Genomic DNA, 25,869 nt, shown 5'->3' with positions numbered 1-25,869 from the left:
ACTTCTTCCACCACAATCACGCCAGCCACAGCGAAAGGAAAACAAAACAAAAGTGAAACCTTTGCTTTTATTTTATTTAACAAACACTATAATTTCGAATTCTGAAGAATGTGTACTGAAGGAAAGAAAAAAAATAATTCACTTTCTTTACACGCAAACAGAAAAAGGGCAGGGATATAAGTAAAAATATATGTACAGAATGGAGAGAAAGAAAAAAAAAAGAGGGAAGCCAGAGTAGCTTAAACCCACAATTAAATTAGAATATTGAGAGTGGGGCCAAGGAGGCAAGCGACAATCCCATACAAGGGAAGTTTATAGATCTTCAGTGGATCTGAAGGTTTTGTGTGCACATATTTAAAAACTGCAAACATATTGCTTAACTTTGAGATGTTTGACTGAGAAAAAAAAAACAGTTAACCAGGGGTGGGGAAAGAGCAGCAAGTGGGGGAAGCGGAAGATGCGGAAGACCCAGGCGAGTCTGCCGACAGACACCGGCGTCCCTTCGACTTCCGCAGGGAAAGGGATGGGGGCTTTTTGGCCAACCAGCTCTCACCTCCACCCCTCGGTGCTGCTTAAGCCAAGAGTTCTTGCAAGAGCCCTTTCAACAGCTGTGGGACCAAAATCGACGGGGGACAAGCAGGAAGGGGAAGGGCCAAACAACTGAAAGGAACTTTTTTGTCGTGAGCCAGCTGAGCATGGAAGAAGTGTCTGTCTTCTCCAACTACTCAGGAGAGGTCCTGCAGCAAGACAGAGACCCAACGTCAAGAAATGCAACACTGGAGGGAAGCGCAACTGACGTGGACCTTCGGTGGTTGCTAAAGCTCTACCAGCTCTGTGGGAGAGAGGCAACGGAGGAGGTGCACGTCACAGGCTTTTTTTGGGGGGGTGAGAATGCAATAAGAGCCCCACTTAGCACAGTCTTAGCCATAACTCCAACATTCCTATCTGCCTGGCCACAGATCCAATTAAGCCTCATCCCCCACCCCGAGCCACCGTACGCTGCTTCTCCTTGGTCATCCTCATCAGGTTATTGTGGGGAGGAGGGTGTTAGGGATTAGGGGACAAAGCTATCCATGGCCAGGCAGAGCAGGGGTGTGTGGGGGTCATATCTAAAAGGGTCCACAAGATACACACGCGCACAGAACATTCGGGGCACCAGGGAGGGGGGAGAAGAGGGGAGATGCAGCACAGCAGCTGGAAGTCCATAGGCAATTTTCCTTTGTTTAAAAAAACCACAACAGTCGCCTGCATGCTGCCCCACACCGTCTCACGACTGAACAACACCTGAATTATTTTGTTTTAAAAAAACCGAGGTAGTTGGGTAGGAGCGAAAAAAATAAACAGAGTTCCTCCACCTGGCATTTTTTGTTCTGGAAGGGCCAGCGTTCCCCCCCCCATCACGAAAAAAAAGCTGTTCTGTTTCCCCAACACACCTGACTCGAGATGAAGCCCTTGGTGAGAATAAAGGAGGGGGGGCGCAGCCCTTTCCGTCTTCCAAAACACACCAAGTTATTGCACTTAAAAAAAAAAGAGAGAGACAACAGGTTTGTGGTTCAAGCCCATTCCGCATTCCGACCCCTCCCTGTTTCCACCCCCCTCCCCCCATGGCTTTGTTCAAATTAAAAAAAGGGGGAGGGACAGGGAATCAGTATGTAAGAATTCTACATTATCTCCAGGAGAAGCTAAAAAGAGTTTTTTGTTTTACATGAGGTTCTCTCTCCCAGCTGTTCCAAGCCATTCTAAGCCATCTGGATTGAGATGAGCCATCTCATTCTCTGCCGAGTCTTTCCGCACTGCCCTCCCTCACCTCACAGCTATTTCCTTGGGGGGGGGGGAGACAGACGACAAGGACCCCAACTGGGAAACATGCCAGTTCTAGAAGCCTCCCAGTGTTAACGGCAAGGGGCAACAGTCGCACGGCGCTCCCTTAGAAATGTCCAGCAAGGTATTTTGCACGCATGCGAGAGAAAGCGCAAGGACAGAAAAGCAGTCAGGAATGGTCGTCGAACAAGGCAAAAAACTGGAAAGACGTGCGCCGCTTTGGAGAGCCACGGGAGTTCAGGTTGCCCGCTGATGTCTGGACAAGTGCCAAGCAACTGGCGCCTGTTTATCCAAAGTGGGGTGAAATTTAGAGGTGGCAGGGGAAGGAGAGTCAATTCCCAACAGGATGCCTGTGAGGGAGGCACACGAGTCCCCTGTTCCAGAAAGCGGATCAAGCTGAGCTGGCAAAGGCCCAAGCCAGGGACTGGTTCGCCAGAAGGCTCCTTCCAGCCATGCGGTAGCTTTAACCTGTTGCCGCCCTCGCCCTGAATCATCTTTTAAGAGGGGGAAAAAAAAGAGCCTCTCAACTTGGAACTGGGAAGTCAAAGGGCAGCTTTGGAGGAGGAGGAGATGGCGGGGCGGGGAGGAAAAAAGCCCCTCTTCCCGCGTCTGAGTAAGCACCAAAGGTATTCAAGCTTTTCCATGCGGAGGTCCCAGAGCGCTGCCTGCAGTCAGCAGGCAGAGGCCAAGCCGTTCTTGTAGAGGCAGGGGAGTTTCCTCTTGGGCCCTCCATCCTCATCCTCGTCCTCCTCCTCCTCGTCCTCCTCCTCTTCTTCGGAGGAAGAGCTGTCCAGTGTCAAATCCACCACGTCGGCGGGGGCCTTGCCATTCTCCACGCTGGGGGCAGGGGGCGGCACCCCATTGACATCTGAAGTTCCTCCTGGAAGCAGGGGTTTTTTTTGGACAGGGCAGAGAAAGGGAGAGAGAAATTAACGTGATGATGATGATGACGATGAGTTCTCCATCTTCACCACACCAGAAAAGTGCTGTTTGTTTATTATTGCATTTAAATCCCACCTTTCCTACAAGGAGCTCAAGGTGGTGAGTGTGGCTCTCCCTCTCCTCGTTTAATCCCCATAACAGCCCTAGGCCGAGAGGCGGTGACTGACCCCCCCTAAGGTCACCCAGTGAGCTTCACAGCAACGTATCGGGGATTTGAACCCTGGCCTCCCAAGGTAATAGTCTGACACTCAACCAGACTCCGCTATCTACATTTCTTTTTTAGTTTGCAAATTTAACGAAGAAAGTAAAGAAAAAAGAAATAACGTAACAATAATGTAAATAACAAAACAGCATGTGGATGCTACTAACGGTATCAATAAGCCGCCATTGGTTTGCATCAGGGATACAATAACCATCAGTATGTGCATCTTCAGTTAAATGTTTAAGTTAACATAAGCCCTCCAGATATCCCAACAGGTATTCACACAAAGTATTTTTAGACCCACCTGTGGATCCACCCACAACTAAAATGGGACACTGAGGGCTGTAGCTTCTCTCCTTCTCTGCCTTGATAGGGCACCAGGAGCCGTCCACCAAATATTCAATTTCGTCTGCGTCCTCGCATTCCGTCAAGATCTTCGACAGCAGCCTAGGGAAGAGGGAGAGCGGGGCGGTCAATTCACACTCCGAAAGAACTGTGAGGGTTTTTTCTAGGGCGTCCTGTTCCCTGCAAGCTACCTCGACTGGACTCCCGTTCTGAAAAGGCAGCCAAAAACGCATCTAAAATATGAATGTATTCTGCCTTGTGCAACTTCTTTCGCCTGTCCTGCGTATCAAATTCTTCTGCTGGCCACAGGAAGCTGCCTTATTGTTGAATCAGCCCATTGTCCATCTAGCTGAGTATTGTCAACACTGACGGGCAGCAACGGCTCTCCAGAGTTTCAGGCAGGTGGTCTCTCCCAGCCCTACCTGGAGATGCTGCTGGGGATTGAACCTGGGACCTTCTGCACACTGCTGAGTTACAGCCCTGGGTTCTAATTTTACAGTTCTGGGGGCAGAATCTCTTCATCAACTCATGTTATTTTTAACGCCTCGACAAACCTCTGGAAGGACAAGGCTGTCAGTGGCTACTAGCCACAATGGCTATGTTCTCCACTGTTGGAGACAGGATTCTGAATCCCAGTTGCTGGAAACAGCAGGAGGGGAGAGTGGCTCCTGAGCTGAGGTCCTGCACGTGGGCTTCCCATAAGGGGCACCTGGTTGGCCACTGTGAGAACAGGATGCTGGACTAGATGGGCCACTGGCCTGACCCAGCAGGACTCTTTTCTCTAGAATGGCTTACCTCTCACATTTATATCTTCATTACCACCCTGTGGGACAGGTTATACAGAGACAGAAAGATCACGTTTGTTAAGTAACGGGTTCAAGGTAACCTGATGAGCTTCGGTCAAATGAGGACTCGAACTCAGGACTCCCCAACATTACCCACTACATCACGCCAGCCTTGGCGTCTCTTTATGGCAGGCCTCAAGGCGCCTATGCAGAACGTGGTTGCTTCCGACGAGGCAACTGGCTCAGCTCACCCATCAATCATCAGCTGGTCGTAAGTAGCCGGCTTGTCGCACACAGGACACATCCAAGTGGGCTTCTTCTCATTCATCTGCAGATAAAAGACGGCGTCGAAACACTGCAGGTGGGCGCAGGTCTCGGCCCGACACGGTACTGACAGACGCATCTTCACCAGCTTTGAGAGAGAGAGAGAGAGGCAGAGAGATGAAAAACATGAAACAGTTGTCTTCAAGCAGAGGCTGGACAGCTATCTGCAGGAGATGCTCTAGCTGTGGATTTCCTGCTGTGAGCAGGGGGTTGGACTCGTTGGCCTACAAGGCCCCTTCCAACTCTATGATTCTATGATCAGACTCTGCGACAGAAAGCCTGGGACAGCTCTTCACATTTTGGTGCTCTAAGATAGGGGTGGAGGGCCGCATTCCTGTCTGGGCAACCTTCCAGGAGCGGCCAGAGCCAAAGGCAAGAGCAGGCAGGGCAACAAGTATAAATTTTAACCTTTGTACAGGAGGCTGTTTTATACACACACTTGCACGCTCCTATCTACTCCCCCGTTTGGGCAAGCAAGAAGCATAATCAGAGTTCAAGGACGCATCCTAGCCAGACAAAAACACTCTAGGAGGGTGCAAAGGTGAGAGCTGGGGCCTGGGTGTAAGTAGGTGCCATCCAGCAGGAAGCGCTTTGCAGCACATATATGCTCAAGGATAACATGGCATTCAGCTTTCAGACACAGACCCAAAATATAGACGCTTTATACATACATCAGGCTATAGCAAACAGGTTCTATTTGACAACAATTGACATTTTTGACCTTGACATTTTTATTGCGTGATTGACCTTGACGTTCTTGAGGAACTGGTTTCCCCTTTTTGTTTTCCCGGGGTAGAACTCTGAAACGTTTCTAGTTCACCTTCAGGTTCATTCTCCTACATGTGTTTTTTGACTAAGACCTTTTAGCTGAAAGATTATAATTGTTGGGGAAAATTAATGAAACCATAGACATTCCACCGTGTGTGTTTTCATGTTTTCTTAAAATCTTATGTATATTTTATACTTCAACACAGCAGCTTGGAACGTTCTGAATAGAGGGAATTTTTTTTTTGCAGAGGATTCGTTTGGATGAATTGCGAACTGAACTAGTTTCTTTGGTAAAGGGACAAACATGAACTGGAATTAGTTTCTTTTTGGACACGTTGCCATTAAACTAGAATGATTTCCCTCCAAAAATAAAGTTTCCAAGCTCTGCCCTGCCTAGAGATGCTGTGGATTGAACGCAGGGTCTTCTGCAGATAAATGCTGTCCCCTACCATTCGCTACAGCTGCTTGCTTAAAAAAAAAAATGTTCCAAACCTGCTCGAGTAGGAGAAAAACAAAGAATTGCCATTCAATTTGTACAGCAGCACTTTCGCATTCATCTGAGGCATGTGAAATGTGCTACAGGGGTCAGCAAGCATGCCTACCTAAATGCCTCCACAATATAGCATTGCAACACCTACCGGGCATATGAGAGATACTCTGACACCAGTGGTGGCGATTTCACTTTCTGGATCCAGGCGTAGCTTCTCTTTGACTGCCGTTTTTTTTGGGGGGGGGGCAGGAGGAAGGGAGAGAGAGAACACAGAGGTGTCCCTAAGTTAGAAACTTTTTCCACTCCCCAGGAAATCGAGGAATCCGTAAGTACAGGAAATGATCACCCCACTGTCATTCCAGCGCCAAACAGGTACTTTACTGCACATGTCTTTGCAACATGATCTCGACTCAATGAGAGCACATTAGCAACAGATTTATCTTCCCTAATGCTTTCTGTGCTTGGGCTTTGCTTACGCATATAAATCCATCCTTGATAGGGAGAAGTAATTTTTTTTTATGGTGGCAGCAGCTAAAGTGCATTACTAGCTTCACTGCATTTTGCCTCTCAATCAACCCTGCAAAGTCTTCGTTTTACAGAGGGGGTGGGGGGCACACCGCATGAGACAACTCAGCTGAAGCCATTCAGTGCCTCAAGGGTGCGAAAGTCTAAATCTAGTCCTCGATTTGCTGGGGTGCACCAGTTCAGTGACCACAAGGACCGGAAGCTACTCGGGGCGAAAGACATGCCATTTTAAGAAACAGTTCGGTAAACTTTACAGGGCGTTCAATGCAAACCATTATGGCTATTCATATTGCTGTACAATTCTGCAAAATTAAATGGGACCTCTTTCATGCTTTGGCCCACCCTGGGGTTTCAAAGAGGGGACATTCATAGCCCTACTTGAAGATGCCAGGGATTGACCTGGGACCTTCTGCATGCAAAGCAGACACTCTAACCACTGAGCTACAGCCCTCCCCTTAATATGTTTTAATTTTCAACCCAGGGGGAGGTTACCAGTCATTTCATTTAGGATAAAACTATAGCTGCTATGAAGTCATCAGAAAATGACATGATCAACTCCCATTTACAGCTAGATCCATTTGGTTCTCTTAAAGAAAAAGGAAACTCTCTTAATTTTATTTTGCTAACCAACTCATAAACATTGAATTGCACTTTACAAAGTATATTTATAATTCTTTTATTCTTTTTCTCAATGTATTGAGTAAATAATGTTCATGTTTACCCTCAGTGATCCCGGGACATGGTTGTTGTTTCTGTTTAAGGTTTGTTTGGCTTTTCTTTTTCTGTATATCAATTTTTTTTAAAAAAAAAGTAGTTGCAAAAATGTTCACTAGAAGTTGCAGCTAAACCGGCGTGAAAGTAGCTTCCGCCCCTTTATCAGCGATTATAATTGGTGCCTGCTTGTTCGCACCTGTGAGTCCTGATGTGACATTGAGAGGCTTAAGGACTCCTACTGGGTGGAATATAAAATAAAATAAATAAATAACAATAAGTAAGTAAGGGCCAAGACTCACCAGGAACACTGGACACCTCCTTACATCGAGGCAGCCCACTGGTCCGTCTGGCTCAGTGCTGCCTACCCTGACTGGCAGCAGCTCTCAAGGGTTTCAGGCCTGCCTAGAGATGCCATCGGGGGCTGAACCCTGGGACCTTCTGCATGCAAAGCAGGTGCTCTTCCCCTTGAGCTACGGCCCTCCCCTTACGAGCGCAGGACTTGCCGAAAGAAGCGCAGGCTCACCGAGTGCCTTGCACAGCTCCGGGTGTTTGATGCCGATCGTTTTCAACCTCTGCAGCAGCTCTGCCGACGTCATCTGCCGCACTAGGAAGAGGCCCACGGAATAGCTCTGGAGGTGGCAGCGGGGAGAGAAAGCGTGAGAAGCCACAGGACGACCCAAGCTTCCTTTGCTGTGGCTTTTTATTATTTAAACCCAAGATGGGGAAACCTCAGGACCGGGGGCCAAACGTCGCCCTTCGGACCTCTCAAACTGGCCCTCGGGACTTCCCCCCACAAAGCCACACCCCATCACTGGCTCCGCTTTACACCAGCGTGCCCCGCACCTTTCCGTAATTTCCCCAAATGACAGTGATGCGGTTGGTTGCGGAAGACAGGTACATGAGGTGTGTGAGGTTGATGGGACGGCAAGGCCTCTTGGGTTCCACGCCCGGCTTGTTGGAGGGGTAATAGCCCTAGAGAGAGGGAGGGGGGGAGAGAGAAAGGGGGGTTGTTTTGAAGGTTCTCGGACAGGGAAACAACAAAGACACAGGCAGCATCCAGCGAGGTAAAGAAAGAAAAAGAGAAATATATCTCAACGATGCTGGAAAGGGCTGGCTGGCTGTTCTTCAGTCATCCCTGATACATTCCAGCTGAAGCACTTCCTTCAAAAAAAGCATCCGTTTCTTTCTTATGTAAAGAAAGCAGATACATGATGGGGCTTATTTCCTGTTTGTTGACAGCAGCAACTCTGTTATGGGCTCAATGCTGGGAAGTCACATTGCCCCCTCGTTGGAAAGACCGGTGTGGGGATTTGTGGCGGTGGCAAAAGAAACCCGACATCTTGGTTGAGGTCCGGGACGGCAAGTGAATATAGAAGCACATTTTGGGAAAAGCTGGCTGCCCTTTATAAATACTGTCAAGAGGATCATTACATAAGAACCTTAAGAAGATCAATACTGGATCAGTCCAGTGGCCCATCTAGTCCATCATCCTGTTCTCACAGTGGCCAACCAGATGCCCATTATGGGAAGTTCACAAGCAGGACCTAACCGCAAGAGCAACTCTCCCCTCCTGTAGTTTCCAGCAACTGGGTTTCAGAAGCATGCTGCCTCAGACTGTGGAGGCAGAACATAGCCACTGTGGCTAGTAGTCCCTGACAGCCTTATCCTCCATGAATTTGTCTAATCCTCTTTTAAGTCGGTGGCCATCATCTCCTGCAACAGCACACTGAAGTAGGCTTTGAATTTTTTTTAAAAAAGAAGAAATATTGTTATCTTGTGTTAATTTATATTTAATTGCATGACGACATGACAAGAAGCAAATATTTACTTTTGGATTAGAGTTTTGCTGATCACTGTTTATTGTTAATAGTTTATTGTTAAATCAAAAATACGTTTGAATACTTTTTTTTAAACAAAGGATCCATTTCTGAGATCTTGCAGGGCAAATTCTCCCAGAGAAGGGAATGGCCTGTTATACTGGATGTGGCTTCTTCTGTGCCTCATTGGGGGAGACCAGCTGCTGTTGAGGAGAATGCCTTGGCATGGGGAAAAAAACCCAGCAGACCACTCCCTCTCACCTCTGCGAAGAATGAGGCAGCCAACCCTCTAACCCACCCATCCCACTGCTGACTAGGGATGGGATCCGTTGGCTGGTGCCAGATCGAAAACATTCCGTCAGCCTAACAGGCTGGTATCCATTCCAGTTCATTCGCTGTCTGCTGGCCACTGCTTTTATCAATTGTATTCCCCCTCTCGCAAAAAACATTGCTATTAATCCGAGGCATTTTAATTTTTTGTTAATGATTGTAATGTTTGTAATTTGATTTTAGCCTTTGCTGTTTTTAGATTGTGAAATTTGATTTTAGACTGATGTTTTTGTATTATATTGTATTTTATTGTATCTATGTTCACCGCCCAGAGAGCTATTGCTAGTCGGGCGGTATATAAGTTTTAAAAAATAAATAAAATAAATAAATAATATTTTGAAAGGAAATATCAATAAGTTTGAAGGATAAATGAAATATAATATTGATAAAATTATCGTTCTTAATATCATAATTAAGCCGTGGAAAACCCCTACATAAAAATCAAATCTGCAACAGAGAATAAGCGAATTAATGGAAAATTGAGTACCAAATCTGAATTGGGGTGGAATTCTAGCACATCCCTATCGCTGTCTCGCAGTTTGAAATGCCAACGTAAGGGAGTCCGCCTCATGAAGAAGAAGAAAAATGGGCAGAGGATACCCCCACCCTCGGCTGACCAAGCTTATCAGAGAATATGGGTTGCTGACTTACCGGGACAGAACAGTAACTATGATTCACTTTCACAGCAATGTTTGGAGGGTACTGGTCTTCCTGAGGGCAAGTGGTATCTGTGTAGCAGATTCTGGGGAGCAAAAAAGAAAGGAAGGATCTAGACCAGGGGTTCCCAAACTGTGGCACGTGGACCACCAGTGGCCCGCAAGCTTCCTTCAGGTGGCTCACGGCATGCCCACATTAAAAACATTCACATTGATTTCTGACTGTACTTTTTGCTTCTGTTCTTCCATATGTCGTATTACAACTTGAATTCTGTGGAATGCAAATTGTTAATACAGTTTGCTACAACACAGGAAGCCATGAAAACGCATCTGAAAATCAGACAGCGTCGAGCAGAGTGCATAACAATTGCTAAAACAAGCAGGGAGGGAAAAATCACGAATTGGCCCGCTGAGACCCTCAGCAATTTTCAAGTGGACCGTGGTGGTGGTGGGGAGTTGGGGAGCCACTGACCTAAAGCCATGGGAGAACTCAGCTGTATCAAATGGTGAAGGGAGGGGCTTCAATCAGAGAGGTTATCAAGAGGTAGCCTGGGGGCCCAGGCCTCCAATAAGTTTGCACCAAGCCCTGGATCTCCTACCCTCCTTCCCTTTAAAGCTTAATTTTGTCCCTTAGGTTGCTTACAGGGCATCTGGACACGCTGCAAACAACAGAGCTGGTGAGATCCAAACTCCCTACCCCCTGCAATCTTAATGCACAGAGGACCCAATCCACAGCCAACCCCTGCAGGCACCCCATAGCTCTGAGAAAACTTTGCAGTAAGAGCCTCCCGGCCTCCCGAAAGGCAACCTAAATTTGCATCTGTGCATATAAAGTAGCTTATGCAAAAGTGTCGTCGGCTTGGGCCCCAGTCTTCCCAGCATCTTGCAAAGCTCCTGCGTTTAGTGCTTCCTCCGCCCCAGAGCTCTTGTGACTCTGGAGAGGTGGATACGGTGCCCCGTGTTCATTCTATCGTGCTTTACATAGAACCCTAATTGAACCTCTCCTACTGAAATCCCCAGGACGATCAGAGGCATTCTGTGTTTCTTCACTCCTTGCAAGCACCTAGCAATGCTTCTGGCTTCGGTGCCTCCTCCACCCCAAAGCTCAAGGGGGCTTCTCCACAATTAGGAGCAGCCATGAAAAATAAGCAGATAATCTACAGGCAAGGAGCCACCTTTCTGCATCAGCTAATGCTCTGTGTCGGTACAGAGAGCCCAGGGGATTGCTTTAGAGTAAACCTGTTTGCGCTTGGGCCAGCCGAGGATCCCTTCGGATGACGTCACCGCCTTCGCTTGATCATCACCCTCCAGCCCCCTCCTGCTGTCTTGGGGGTTTTAATTAACAGCGGCAGCATTCAGACTCACCTGAGGACTACCTGGACCGATCTCACGCCAGGTTGCAACTCCCTGCCGAATGAAACAGAAAAAAAATAAACACTCACACCTCTGAAAGCATCTAGTTTGCACAGAAGGGAAGCACTGATCATGAAAACTAAAACCACTAGGTAGACTTGTCTTCCCTACTGCCAGGCTAGAGGCAAAAGGGAGCAGCTTTGCAGACTTCCCAACACACACACACACACAGCTTCCCATCGGCTGAGCCCCCCTGTTCGCTTCAATGCCGTACGATTAACTTGAACGCACCTTGAACGCCGAAGGCGAGGCGACGCTGTTCACAGCAAAACGGGCACCTCACTGCCCTGACCGTGCTAGGAGGGTCTGCCCCCCACCCCCACCTGGCAACCCCAGATGCGATCCAACAAGACTGGGAAGGACTAACCCAAGCAGGAGAAGGGAAAGCCTCTGGATGAGGCGGTAAAAACCAAGAAGGAAGGCTTGGAGACCCGGCAGAATACCTGGAATTTCGGATCAGCTCCACTTGCCTCGGCGTCAGGGCGAAGACGCAGGGGCTCTCCTGGAGCTTTTCGTTGTTCTGCGGGACTGGATGCGGGGAGCAAAAGAGGAGGTCAGGCAGGCGGCCGCAAGGAAGAAAGCACAGCAGGAAACCCACCATTGCCCGGAAAACAGTCTTGTGCTAGAGAACCACACTCTGTTTCAGCCTGGATGGAGGGTGGGGGAAAGGGGCACAGGTGCCAAGCCCGTGAACCGCAGCCCCATTGTCACTCAGGGGGGAGGGTTTCCTTGCAGGCTTTTGAGTAGCCTTCAGCCCTGCAGAAGGGTCCCAGGAAGCTGCCTTCTCCCGAGTCAGACCATTGGTTCGTCTAGCACTGACTGGCAGCGGCTCTCCAAGGTTTCGGGCAGGAATACCTCTGAGCTGCGCTGGCTGGGCGGACCAGTTCCCCTCTGATGAGGTGCATCTCGCACCTTCGCTGCGCAGTTTTTGGTGAAAGCTAAAGACGCCGCTCTTTACCCTGGCCTTTGACACCCAAGACATGTGTTTTCAGGACCCACCCTCTTCCTCCGATTGTAATCTGTTTTATTTAATTATTTCTCATACTGCTGAAACCTGTCCTGGGGCCTGCTAGAGCAGGGCAGGTAATAACAACCAAGCAGGCTGGCGACCACAGATTGCTTACCTTTTCATCTGCTTATATCTGGGGAGGCTCAAAGGGTTATCATTTCTGTCCCTTGAGGAGCCTTCCTACAAATCTACAGCTGACATGGGGGATGAATATTAATATTTATTTTTACTACATTTGAATCCCACTTTTCTCCCCGTGGATCAAGGTGGCATTCACGTGCAGTCAGTTTGCAGAGCCGGACCCGATACCACCACCACCACGCTTTCCAAAAGCCAGAACAAAGGAACATTGCAAGTGCCTTATCGTGAACCAGACTGCTGGTCCCATCTAGCTCAGTGGTGCCTACACTGACTGGCAGCCGCGGCTCTCCAGTGTTATCTTTCCCAGTCCTAGTTGGAGACTGAACCTGGGAGCTTCTGCACGCAAGGAAGGTGATCTGCCAGTGAGCTACTCCTTCCCCTGGGTGTTGCAAGGCAGAAAACCACTACCGTGTATAGCGGACCTGTGGAACACAGCAGGAGGCAATGTTGGGCTGCCAGTCTGGATGGCTCTCAAAGAGGATTAGACAAATTCATAGCCGGTAAGGCTATCAACGGCTACTAGCCACAATGGCTATGCTCTGCCTCCGTAGTTGGGAGGCAGGATGCTTTGGAATAGCAGTTTCTGGAAATCACAGGAGGGGCCGTCGTTGTGCTCAGGTCCTGCTTGTGGGCTTCCCATAATGGGCATCTGATTGGCCACTGTGAGACCAGGATGTTGGACTAAGGCTTCATGAGTGCGGCACCCGGAACTGGACACGGTACCCCCAGGCCAGATCCGGCTCACGCATAACAAAAGCAAGCGACTGAACTGTATCCAAGACTAGTTCTACTCAGAGCAGGCTTTTGAAATTCATGGACGGGACCAACGTAGGTTCAACTGAGGAACTGTGTTCCGTTCAATACCTGCTTCAAACTTTTTCATCCAGACAAGCCTATCCAGACACAGAGATGTTGGTGTGCTTTAGTCTACTGCTGTTTTTTTTTAATTAAAGGCTCATTTTTAACTGTTTCAGCAATGAATTTAATGTCTTTTTTAAACCGCTTAGAGGTTTGTTTTTTTACAATCAAGCAGTATATAAATTTTGTTAATATATGAAATAGTATTCCAACAACGAAATAGCTCTCCAGCAATGGAGGCTTTCGAGAGATAGCTGGACAACATCTGTTGGGTATGCTCTAACTTGGATTCCTGCATTGAGCAGGGGGGTGCACTTGATGGTCTTATAGGCCCCTTCCAACTCTACTATTCTATGATTCCAGTACTGAATAAATTTATTTCAACGGGTCTACTCCAAGGAGAACTTATGTTGGATACAACTCATTTGGGCCCAGAATAACTTAAGGACCCCCCTGATCCTTTATATCCTAACCCAACCACTGAGATCTTGGGAGGGGAGAGTCTCCGATGGTGGCCCCCCATGCTTCAGATGCATGGGTAGAAGCCGTGCTTTTAGAGTAGTGGGCCTAAGCCTGTGGAACTCCCTCCCAACTGAGATTAGAGAGGCACCATCCTTGCTGAACCTCAGGCACACGGCTAAGACTTTCTTGTTCCAGCAGGCATTTGAAGGTAGTGTTTGGTTTCATTATGGTTTCATTCTATGGACGGTTTCTTTTTCTGTGCATTGCTTAGCAATACAAATGATTTAAGAGGTATATATGCTTAAGCGATGTAGCTATTGGAGTGTTGGACTAGGACCGAGGTTCAAACCCCCACTCAGCCATGAAGCCAGGCGCTGTCTCGCTGTCACACACAGCCTGCCTCACGGGGTTGTTGCAAGGAACCACGCATGCCCCTTTGCGCTCCTTGGGAGAAAGGAGGGGTATAAATGAAATAAATAAACAACATAAACGGCTTAAATAAACAAAGGAAATTACTTCCCGTAACTGGGAAACAGTGGTTCCAGCAGCAGCAGCAGCAGCAGCCTAAAATCATGCGGCTATTACTGTGCACTCAGCTTGGCCGTACACAACGGCGATGCCATTTCTGCGCATGACACCCTTCACAGCCGCCACCGCTCTCCCACCAAGCTCTCAGAGCATGGTGTGGAAACAACACCTTTTCTGGGAGTCAAGAGCAACAAAGAATTTCTCAAGAGGGCAGACGAGGCTCTCAGCTCCTCCTGCAATCAAAACACTGGCATTGCCTCAGCCGCTCTGCAGTCAAGACCTGCGGCAGGCTACACGGCACGTGGATGTTTTGCCATGGCTGGGAACAAAAGGGAAGATCCCCCACTGCTACCATCCCTTGGTGATAGGGAGATGCCTTGAGGCCCCAACTGCAGGGTGTTAGCCTTAAGCAGCGGTTCACAGAGTTCTTTACAAGCTGATCAAGTCAGCGTCCATTTGGAAGCCAGGCCACGGGTGCATTTCAACTGTTCCCCAAACTGGCGCCCTCCAACTAGTTTTGGACTACAACTCGCAGGCATGGACAACACGAGTCCAACACCATCTGCAAGGCACCAAGCTGGTCTATGGCAGGAACGCAGAACAGGGCTTTTTCACTGGTGGCAACAGCGCTGCGGCAAGTTCTCCCTGCCGAAATAGGGGAGGCCACATCTGTATTGGCACGCCACGGGGTTTTAAAGACAAGCCTCTATTTCACAAGCATTTCCCTGGCTTGAATCTTTTGCTTTGACTGCTGCTTTAAAAGCCAACAGCGTTTAAATCGCGGGTAGCTGAGTTTACTTCGTGAAACGAAAAGGCAGGTATAGAAAATTATTTTAACAATATCAATGATTTAGTTCAGCATTTGCCTACACTGGCTAGCAGTGGGCCTCCAGGGTTATGGAAGAGGGAGTCTCTCCCAGCCCCACCTGGAGACGCCTGCGAGGACTGAACCTGGGACCTTCTGGACGCAAAGCAGGTGCTCTGCCCCCGAGACACGGCCCTTCCCTTCAGAAGTAAGGAAGCTGCCTTGCACTGATCCATCTGCATCAGTATTGTCTGCACTGACTGGCAGCAGCTCTCCAGGGTCGCACACAGGCCTTCCTTTTCCCAAGCCTTCCAGGAGACGCCAGGGACTGAACCTGGGACCTTCTGCGGGCGACGCAGGGGCTCTGCCAGCCCCCAAACACAGGAAGTTGCCTTGTACCCAATCAAAACATTGGTCTGTCTACCCCCAGCACTGCCCACAGGGGGTTGCACCAACCCTCCAGGGTTTCAGGCAGGAATCTTCCCCATTCTTGCCTTAAGGTCAGGCGTTGGTAACATTTAGGACAATGAGAACACAAAAGGAGTTACAGCGGGTAAGTATTTCGACAGCCGTTGGCTAAACGGAGCCTCCATGCTCCAAAGCAGTCTGCCTCTAAAATACCAAGTGCTGGGAGTGGAAACGCCAGGGGCTGAACTGTGGGCCTTCTGCCCGTGCAGCACATGCTCACCGCTGACGGCCTTTCCCCACCACAAAAGACCTTGGGTTGGACCACATCACACCAGGACAAAGAATCAGTGGCTGCCGAGTAAAAGCTGCGCGCTCTGACCACTGTGTTGCACTACCTGATCTGGTTTTATGGACAGTACGCCTAGCACACAATCCAAAAATCAATCACCAGCTTGGCTCGTATAAGGACTATCACATTTTTTCCCCCGTGTTACAAGGAACCTGCGTGTCGTGATTGGACACAAACAACCACTAGTGTTTTAAGAGAACAGGAAGATACCTTATTAACTGAGCCGGACCGCTGGGCCCATCAAACTCAGTATTGTCTACTACACTGACTGGCAGCAGCTCTCCAAGATTTAAGGGGTAGGGCAGTTAAGACCCCATCTATGCAGGCAAACAGAAGACACAGCACCAACTAGAAACCTATGCGTTGGGAGTAAAGCATGAACGCATACTACAAGTGACCTGAACTAGGCGGGTGGCAATAGACAGAAAGGCAATGTAATCTTCCCTCTGCTAATGCCTCCTCTAAAAAGTTGGTTGCTATTGCAGGCTTTGCTCCTCCCCTCTCTCCTCCTCCTGTCTTGGTTCTCAGTTAGTTAGTAACGGCTCCCTGAGTAGGAAGCTGCACGGCTACTTCAGCGTGTATCATGACCTCTTTGTAGTAACAAACCCTTACGTTCCTTTATTCTTTAAACTACGAGCCTCAACAAACCAGTTATTGCTTCACTCGGCTGCAGCACAGATACATACGAAAACGCTTAACGTTATAAATCTGGATTGAGGCCACGTCCCAGCCACTGAGGGCCGGCATATTCCCACCCAACTCACCGAGCTCAGTGGGCTTCAAGAGTTCGTCCAAAATGGTGTAGAAGGGCAGTTTCACCAGCCGGACCTCGGGCTTCACTGGTTTGACAGGTAATCGCCCAAGTCCGTTTAAGTACTTCCCATACAAGGAAGGATAGTCAATGTTGGGGGAGGAGAGAGCAGTTCTGGTGACCGGGTTGCTGCGGTCGTAGGAAGAATGAATGGAGAGAGCATCGGCGGGAGGTCGATGTTGCTGCTGTGGTGTCTGCTGCAGCGGCGGGGGCAGCTGGCCTACCTCGGAGAGCTTAGCGTAGCGCGTCTCGTAGATCTCCCTGATCTTCTTGAACAGTTCCGGGCTGCAGTCAAACTGGACCAGCTGCAAGGCCCGAGTCACCAGTTCGTGTTTGAGGCCACTCTTGCTCCGGCCGACAAATCCGAGCAACATCTGGAGGTCCGAGACTCGGAAACTCATCACCATGTTCTGTGGGTGGGGTGGGAGAAGACAGAGAGAGAGACAGGCAAAGCCTGAGGTCAAAGGGAGCACGTAAGATCGAGCCGCAACTAGTATGACTTAGTAGCGAACATCCCACCGCCGCTCCCCTTCAAGCTCTTGCTTAGGCAGCCGTGCGAGAGAGAGAAAGACCGGGCAGGCGTCTCTTGGTTACTCATTTTTAAAATTCTAAATTCAGTTCTCCACATTCCTGCAGCACTCTGAGGACTTCTTCCTTTTATATCCCCATGAAAATTCTTCAGCGTTTTAGCACTCATTTCTCCTACTAAGCACATTTTTGTATTATCATCATCATCATCAAATTTACTACCCGCCTTTCACCAGCAGGCCCCAGGGCAGGTTAACAAGGGTTTAAAGTTCAATGTTAGAACCAGTTAAAATAGATTAAAATCACAGGAATAGGGTAGGTCCTGAAAACATACGCCTCAAGTGTCAAAGGCCAGGGGACGTCTCCAGCATTCACCAAAAACTGCGCAGTGAAGATGCCAGAATCACGTTTGTGGGGAGGGAATTCCACAGCTTAGGGGGCTGCTGCCACCACCATCCTGAATTTCTGAGGGTGGCTGAACTACTAAGAAGCCCCCCCCCTTCTGCTGACCTGAACACCCGAGAAGGTCTGCATGCTGTTTTGACTGATGTGCACATTTTTACAAGCCATTCCTCCTAATATGATGCATCTCTGTACGTTATTTCCACTCATTCATCCACTTCTATGCACACTCCCCCCCCTCCACAGATGCTTTTTTGCAAACATTATCTGGTTGGAAAACTGCATTGCACAATTCAGGAAAGTGCGGACTTTGAAGGATGGCCATGTTTTGGTTTCCATATCGTTTCAGGAAATGTGAATTTGACAGATTCGGTTTTAAATGCAACCTGAACAGCACCAACTCAGTGAAGTAATCATTTGCCATCCTAACACCTTCTACCCTCCTTTTCTTGTTGTCAAGTTTTATTACGCATGTCACAAAAAAGCCACGTTGCGTTGCGATTAGAGTGTTGCTATATATTTGTAAAGACTTTCTGAAAGAGCCTCACTCACCCTACGATATCCCATGACATCACAAAGGTAACTAGATGGATAAAAACCAGTTATTTTAGCAGCGCTTTTATTTATATAAAAAAAAATCTGGTATCTACCAACTGAAATGAGATCACTAACTTTTCAACCACAGCAAGCATCTTTAAAAATTAACACGTTTCAAACAAAATCTGAAACTAACACAAATAGCTAGTCCAGAATGCAGCGGCCAGATTGCTGACGCGGACCAGAAGGTCCGGTCATATAACACCTGTTCTGGCCCATCTGCACTGGCTTCCTGTTTGTTTCCGGGCTAGATTCAAAGTGCTGGTTTTGACCTATAAAGCCCTACATGGCATGGGACCGCAATACCTGGTGGACCGCCTCTCCCAATATGAACCTACCCGTACACTGCGCTCAACATCTAAGCCCTCCTCCGAGTGCCATCCCATCGAGAAGCTCGGAGGGTGGTGACTAGAACTAGGGCCTTTTCAGTGGTGGCCCCCGAACTGTGGAACAGTCTTACCGATGAGGTGCGCCTGGCGCCGACGCTACTATCTTTTCGGCGCCAGATGAAAACCTTTTTATACTCCCAGGCATTTTAAAGTGTATTTTAACAGTATTTCACTATTATTTTGTATTTTGGACATCGTTTGGTTCTTTTATTGTTTGTTTGTTTTTGTTTCTTGATTTATTGTATTTATTGTATTTATACACTGTGCTTGTTTTATCTTTTTGTACACCGCCCAGAGAGCCTTCGGGCTTAGGGCGGTATATAAATAAAATAAATAAATAAATAAATATTAGTTAAAACTATGGCATTTCTTCCCACTAGCATCGACGGCCGCCAACTTGGCTCCAAGAGAGGGTCAGAGAAATTCATGGAGGATAAGACTACCAGCGGCTATGAACCACGATGGCTATGTTTTACCTCCACAGTTGGAGGCCGTATACCTGTGAACAGAATTAGCTGGGAATCACAAGTGGGACAGTTGCCCTTGCACTCAAGTCCTGCTTGCGGGCTTCCCATAATGGGCATCCAGTTGACCACTGTGAGGATGCTGGGCTAGATGGGCCCCCTTTTGCCTGACCCAACAGCCCAGCTCTCTTTATGTACATATGCTTTTAAAACTGAACAAACGGCCGGAACACACACACCAAGTTAAAGGCTTCTTCAGCCAAACCATACAGGGGACAGCGTTTCATCCTGAGGTCAAGCATCACAGGTTTGACAAAAAGGTCCTATTTTCTCTCGATTCCTGCCGGCCTTCCTACTAATTCAGGGACTGGAAAGCAGCAGAGTTTCGAGCACCCAGAAGAAGACGTCTCAAACGCAGGCGTCATCATCCATGGGAAGCTGCCTTATATCAGTGCTGTCAACACCAACTGGCAGCGGTGACAGCTCTCGGGGGGGTTGAACGAGAGCCGTTTCCTCCTCTAGCAGAGCGACTCTTCCGCTTTGTCACAACCTCCTACACAGGCAGGAAAGAGGCATAATCGCAGCCCAGAGCCCGGTGGAATGGCTGCTGGCAGGTGACAGCCGAAAGGAAGGAAGGAGGCCGGATGGAGCCCACCAGCCACATGCATAGCCTACCAAAGACTCAAGAACCCTCCTGTTTTGTAGTCCTGGCAGCAAAACCAGGGTTATGAAACACTGGGGGAGGGAAGCTGCTGAGTCACAAGCTGCATGCATCTCCCATAGACTGTGGCAGGCTGGGGGGGGGGGAGTTGGGGGGCTCAGCTGCCTGATTACTCAAGAGTTAAAAACAACAACAACACTATCTTAATTTTAAGTCTTTCCTCTTCTCCCAGGCGTTTTAGCATGTGTTTTTAAATTGCTTTTAAAATTTTTATATTTGTTTTTCACGTTTTTAATTGTTGCAAACCGCCCAGAGAGCTTCGGCTATGGGTCGGTATATAAATGTGATAAATAAATAAATAAATGTGCTACCTTAGGTTCGTCCGTCCCTTGCCCATCCGCTGCAATGCTAAGCGAGGGTTATCACACCCCAAAATGTGAAGCCACTTTAAAAAAAAAAAATTAAATGCAACACTGGAAACTCAAAACTTGGGAAGGAGCCTAGGAATCCGGCTTCTGCTGGATCGGACCACTGGTCAATCTAGCTCAGTACTGTCCAAACTGACTGGCAGGAGCGGCTCTGCAGGGTTTTAGGCAGGGGAAGTCTCGCAACCCTACCTGGAGATGCCACTGGGGTCAAACTTCCACATGCAAGGCGGGTACTCACATGCAGAGCTACGGCCTTCCCCCTCCTGAAAGATTTCTACAGCTCAATGGTGAGTGAGAAAGAATGCTCTAAATCAGGTTTTCCTAAACTGCCCAGTGTCGACCCCCCTGTGGTCGACGGGACTGTGCAGAGGGGCTGGGGGTAGAAAAGAAGTTCACGAGGCATAGTGCAAAAAAATTAATAAAGAATTATTGCGGGGAAGGAACAGAGTGCATCTCCCCTTGCCAGTGAAAAACCTCTGTGTTTAATAAAATGATTCAACAACACAACAGTGTTCTCTGCTCATGCTTGCTTCGGTCACTTTTATTTTCTCTTTTACATTTTTTGACTCCCAGTAATGGGGATTGAGAATTAATAGACGTTGATTAAAATGGAAATGGACTGCCTTCAAATCGATTTATGGCAACCCTATGAATAGGGTTTTCATGGTAAGCGGTATTCAGAGGGGGTTTACCACTGCCTTCCGCTGAGAGGCGGTGACTGGCCCAAGGTCACCCAGTGAGCTTCAGGGCTGTGTGGGGATTTGAACCCTGGTCTCCCAGGTCGTAGTCCAACACTCTAACCACTACACCACACTGGCGCTCAGACATTGATTATATATTGATATTTCTTGATTTTTTTTTCATGTACATTCCTAAGAATTTGGGTTAGGTTTGATGGTGGCTTTATAAGCTCATCAAGGGATCAATGAAAGTAGACATTTCAGAAATGCTGGTTTAAAATTTGCAAAGGACGACTTCTGGAATGGTCAACGCTACACTATCGTTTATTTAATTTAAGTGCATTTATAAACAGCTTAATGTTTCAAATAAGAGGTGTACGATCTATATCTGTATATTTATCATTAAAATGCTAAACAGAAACAGAACCTGGAACTTATAAGACAGCAATTTACAAACACATACAAACATATAAAGGCAAATAAAACAGAAAGCCAAACATGCAAAACAGGGTCCGAACTCATGGGCCCAGGATACGTTTTCACAAGACGTCTGAAGCCAGTAATAGTTGCTGCTTCAGATATGGCAGAGGGAAGGGCATTCAGTAGTAGAGGGCCAACACAGGAAATTATATAGGAATTTTAAAATTTATATTTACAGAAAGAGGCAAAAAACGCGCTCTTAAAGCATCCTGCGTGGACTCAAGAGCATACGCTGAAACTGCTGCAGCTAAGACCATGAGGTCAGACAGGAAACTGCCTCACGGAGCTCAGGACTGTCCACACGGGCTGGCAGCCGCTCTCTGATGCCGCCATCGGTGATTGAACTTGGGACCTTCCGCATGCAAGGCAGATGCTCTCCCACTGAGCTACGACGGCCCTTCAACCTCAAATCTACCTCGGCCACAAAGTCACAAGCACATCAAAACAGCCCTGCAGCCAGATCAGGCCAAAGGCCCATTTAGTCCAGCATCCTGTTCTCACAGCGGCCAAGCAGGTGCCCATGGGAAGCCGAGCACAAGAGTGCTCTCCCCTCCTGCCGTTTCCAGCAGCTGGACAGAATCAGGACTTTACTAGAAGGTGAACATTAGATAAAGCAATCTGAATTCTCTAATAAAGCACTGCTAAGGATCGGAACAACAGATTAGCCCATCTTGTTGGTGGGGAGCTTTACACCCGCAGGCCACACACCCCTCTCATTGGTCCTGCTCTGCACCCCAAGTGTTTGAACCAGGCTGAAACGTGCCCTTGAATTCTGATCGTGCTCTTTGCTTGTCTGGGTGGAGGACGGAGAGGTGAGTGTGTATAAAAGCTAGCCTGCAGTGCAAAGGTAACATTTACAGTTCGTTGCTCTGCTCGCTTCTGCCTCTGGCCCTGCCCACCTATGGCATGCGGCCCTCGGAAAGTTGCCCAGGAAGGAATGCAGCCCTGGGATGTAGGAAAGTTCCACAGCCCTGGTGGAGACTCTTTAGTCTGCAGTAGGTAGGTCAGGCAGAAATTCAGCCCATGCTCCAGGCAAACAGGAGCCTACAGAGAGATCAGCCAAGGAAGCCTCGTGGGAGGCCAGGCTAAACTACGCTCCCTGATCCCCCAAAAGGGCTTCCAGGTGAGACTTGGCCCCTCCTCAGACAAAGCTGTGCCTGCCTTTACTGCTACATTCATAAAAGGCAGTGCCATTTGCTTGCTTCTTTGTGACGGTCGCGTCAGTTTCCCTTCACTGAGAGCTAGAAACTTGTTTTGCTCTTCTAGTAAGGGGATAAGAGAAAAAATACAGACCAACTTCTACAGAGTCGTAAAGGTGAGTTACGCAGGGCAGGACCGGACTAAGGAAACAGAATTTTGGCAGCGCATTCAGAGAACCTTTCTAGCTGCGAGAGTTGTTTAGTGGAGGAATAAAACTGCCCCAGGTGGCAGCAGAGGTATTGGTGGTCCTGCCCTCCATTGTAGATCCTGCAATGAACAGGGGGTTGGAGTAGATGACCTCTGAGGACCCTTCCAACTCTACGATGATATAATACCGTGCAAAACTCTTTAAAGCACTGGAGTCAGGGAACATCCCCTCTGGCTACAAAGCGGTATATAAACCAGTGAAATCTAAGGACAACCACCCTTCTTCCTATCCGATCAATTTTTTTTTTTTTTAAAGTAGGTCATGGCTTCACATATTTGCAATGCAGAGTGCGTGCAGAGTGTGACAGCACCCCACGCTGGAGATAGTCACCTACCAATGCTGTCGCCGGAAAAATCTCACCAAAGCTTTGCCCCGGAGTTTCGCAGCTACACCCCCCACCTCCCGTTGCTCAGAGCAGCACAACCCGGAACGACAAAAGCAGCAGATGGAGAGGCAAGGAAAGCAGCTCTCCTCAGGCCCCCACTGGCCTTGCTTCGTACCACAAGCGGTTGTTGCCTGGCTGGAAGGCAACCTTGCGCTCTGCTAATGCTGCTTGCTTGTCTGAATGAACGGAGCCTAGCCTGGGGAAGGGTCGTCGCTCAAGGGTGAGAGCGTCTGCCTTGCATGTAGAAGGCCCCAGGTTTGATCCCCAGGTAGGGCTGGGAGCGACTCCTGAAACCCTGCAGAACTGCTGCCTGTCAGTGCAGACAACCCTGAGCTTTAGACAGACCAATAGTCTGATCAAGCAGCCTCGTATGTTCCTAGGGGGTCTGTGCGTCGAAACTGGCCTACTGTACAAAGGTAGAGTTTCCATCTGTTGCTCTGCCCTCTCATGACTCGGGTCCCGTTCTCCCACCAGCATGCAGCCCTCAGATGTTTTCCCAGAAAGGACAGCGGCCCTGAGGCTGAAAAGCGTCTGCCTACCCTTGCACTAGAAGCCAGAAGCAAACAGACAGAATTTCATTAATTTATGCAGAACAGCGTCCAACGTGGCAACATCGGAGCGAAGCTGCACAAGGAAGGAACGTGCTGCATTGCGTGCCTTGCAACTTCTGAAATGGACTGCCTTCAAGTCAATCCCAACTTATGGTGACCCTCTGAATAGGGTGTTCATGGTAAGCGGTATTCAGAGGGGGTTTCCCATTGCCTCCCTCTGAGGCTAGTCCTCCCCAGCTGGCCAGGGCCTGCTCAGCTTGCCACAGCTGCACAAGCCAGCCCCTTCCTTGTCCGCAACTGCCGGCTGGGGGGCAACTGGGCTCCTTGGGACTCTGCAGCGTGCCCACGGCTGCACAGGTGGCAGGGCACATAACCCCTGAGCCACTCGCTGTGGGGGTGATCTTTAGCTGGCCCTTGACACCCAGGACACACGAGCGGGGATTTGAACTCACGGACTCTGGACTCCCAGCCAGGCTCTCCTCCCCACTGGGCTATACACTGGACACAACTCCTAAATAGCTCTGCATATGTAGGGTTTTGTTTTTAAAGACGAGATACCAATCAGTATCAACCTGGCTCCAAACCAACTGTCCACCCAAAACAAAGCCACCTCACAGGGTTGGCAGAAAAAAGACTCCTGCTGTCAGAAAGGAAGGGCAGGCATGCACACAAGATAAAATATATATTAAAATATACATAAATGGAAATCTCCTGCAGCAAAAAAGAAAAGGGGGAAGGAAAGAGGGGGAGATGAAATGGAAATGAAATGAGGCATTAGGCTGCCTCACGTGGGAGAGGTGAGAAGTGGGGCTCATCTCATGAGCTTTGCCAGAAGACCAGCTCCACTGGGCACCTGCCACCCAGCACTGTTTCTACGCCAGATGGACATTACAGGTGCATAGGAAGGAAGCTGCCTTATCGTGCCTTGGTCCATCTCACAACAGTAGTGTCTACACTGGCTGGCAGCAGCTCTCCAAGGTTCCAGGCAGAGAGTCTCTCCCAGCCCTGCCTGGAGATGTCCTTGAGGACTGAACTGGGGACCTTCTGCATGCAAGGCAGATGCTGCGACCACTGAGCTATGCTGCTTCCTTCCATCAGAGGTGGTGGCTGAGATCGCTCCTTTCTTTTTTCTTTTCCCTCCCTGTCCTTTTACCTTGTGTGTTGTGTGTGGAGATATATATATATATATGCATGTATATTAAGACTGTAAGCCCACAGAGAGGGATTGTCTTGTTTTAATCTCCTGTATATAAGCCCCAGTCTGGAAACCTTTTTTTTTTTTTTTACTGAAGAGGTGGGAGGAGGACAAATACTCTATGGTCAGTGGTCCCCAAACTTTTTTCTCATGGTTCACTTAAATTGCCACGGGTGTTGGCAGGCCTGTTAACTATTTCTCCATCCGCGGTAGCCATCACAATGCACTATGCCAAGTGCTGTATGGTTTTTAATTGTATTTTCATTGCTTCTTTCAATCCTCGTATTGCAATTTTGATTGTATTCCGTACAGTTTTACTGTACTGCAGTCTGTAGAATCGGCACAGTCTCACAAGAAGACACAGTACAAAAAACAAAAGAACCAATATTCTACAGTGCAATAATAATAGCAATAACAACCACCACCACCACCCCAATGTGACTATTTTAATGTAGGCATGCTGCAGGCCTCCCAAACGAAGCTCAGGGACCACAATGGGGGAACCTCTGCTCAAAATACATGGACGTTTTTTTAAAAAAAGAGCCAAACGCTGGAGAGGAAGAAGGGTCTTCTTTGACATGGGAGGGGGGGGATGTCTTGAAGAGAGATGTGTCAGAGGCAGCAGATGGAGGGGGTGGAGAAGGGAGATATGGGGGAGATATGGGGTTTGGAAATGAAAGAAAGGGGGAAAGGAGAGACAGTTTTGGGGGAGTCAAATGGGGGGAAGGTTTGGGTGCCTCCCCCTCCATTGGTGGGGGCGGGGCCTCTAGCTCCCCTTAAGCCACGCCCCTCCAACCTCAGGGGCAAAGGGAGCAGTTTTGGGGGTGGAGAAACAGTTTGGGGGAGACAGGTTGGGGGGCTCCTCTCCTCCCCCTCCCTTGGTGCCAAAGGGGCGGGGCCTCTGGCTCCCCTTAAGCCACGCCCCTCCCACCTCAGGTGCCCCCTCCTATTTTAGACAGGGGCGCTCCCTCTCGGGGGGGGAAGGAGGGAGCGCCCTTCCTCCCCCTCCCCACCATTCCCCCCCTCTTTCTCCCTACATCCTCCTCCTCCTCCTCTTTCACTCACTCACTTTCGCCTCCACCAGCTCCGCCGCCATCTTGGCTTCCAGCATCCAACGCGCCGGGAACAGGTGGAGGGAGGGGGCTCTGAAGAAAGAGAACAGCCGCCAGGGTCACATGATGGAGGAGGAGGAGGCGGG

General features: G+C 48.8%; 1 protein-coding gene across 1 annotated transcript; it reads right to left on the bottom strand.

Moving 5' to 3' along the window:
- Positions 1-56: 56 nt before the first annotated feature.
- PIAS4 (protein inhibitor of activated STAT 4) lies at positions 57-25,869 on the bottom strand. Its single transcript, XM_061601342.1, has 11 exons — positions 25,741-25,869; positions 16,457-16,913; positions 11,576-11,660; positions 11,085-11,126; positions 9,715-9,805; positions 7,760-7,888; positions 7,440-7,545; positions 5,826-5,899; positions 4,347-4,507; positions 3,270-3,412; positions 57-2,701 (listed from the first exon to the last, which is right to left on the bottom strand). Exons 1-11 carry the CDS (start codon positions 25,780-25,782, stop codon positions 2,493-2,495), a joined length of 1,539 nt encoding a protein of 512 aa, XP_061457326.1. The 5' UTR covers positions 25,783-25,869; the 3' UTR covers positions 57-2,492.

This window comes from Rhineura floridana, chromosome 18, assembly GCF_030035675.1.
Source record: "Rhineura floridana isolate rRhiFlo1 chromosome 18, rRhiFlo1.hap2, whole genome shotgun sequence".
Classification (NCBI taxonomy): Eukaryota; Metazoa; Chordata; class Lepidosauria; order Squamata; family Rhineuridae; genus Rhineura; species Rhineura floridana.
Note: the sequence above shows the minus strand (reverse complement) of the source record. Positions and strands in the feature narration are given on the sequence as shown.

Coding starts and splice junctions, on each gene's coding strand:
- PIAS4 (XM_061601342.1), bottom strand. CDS start 25,782: ATGCTGGAAGCCAAGATGGCGGCGGAGCTGGTGGAGGCGAAA. Junction 16,914..25,740: donor CGGAGCTGGTGGAGGCGAAA/GTGAGTGAGTGA, acceptor CCCCACCCACAG/AACATGGTGATGAGTTTCCG. Junction 11,661..16,456: donor CTTGAAGCCCACTGAGCTCG/GTGAGTTGGGTG, acceptor CCCCGCATCCAG/TCCCGCAGAACAACGAAAAG.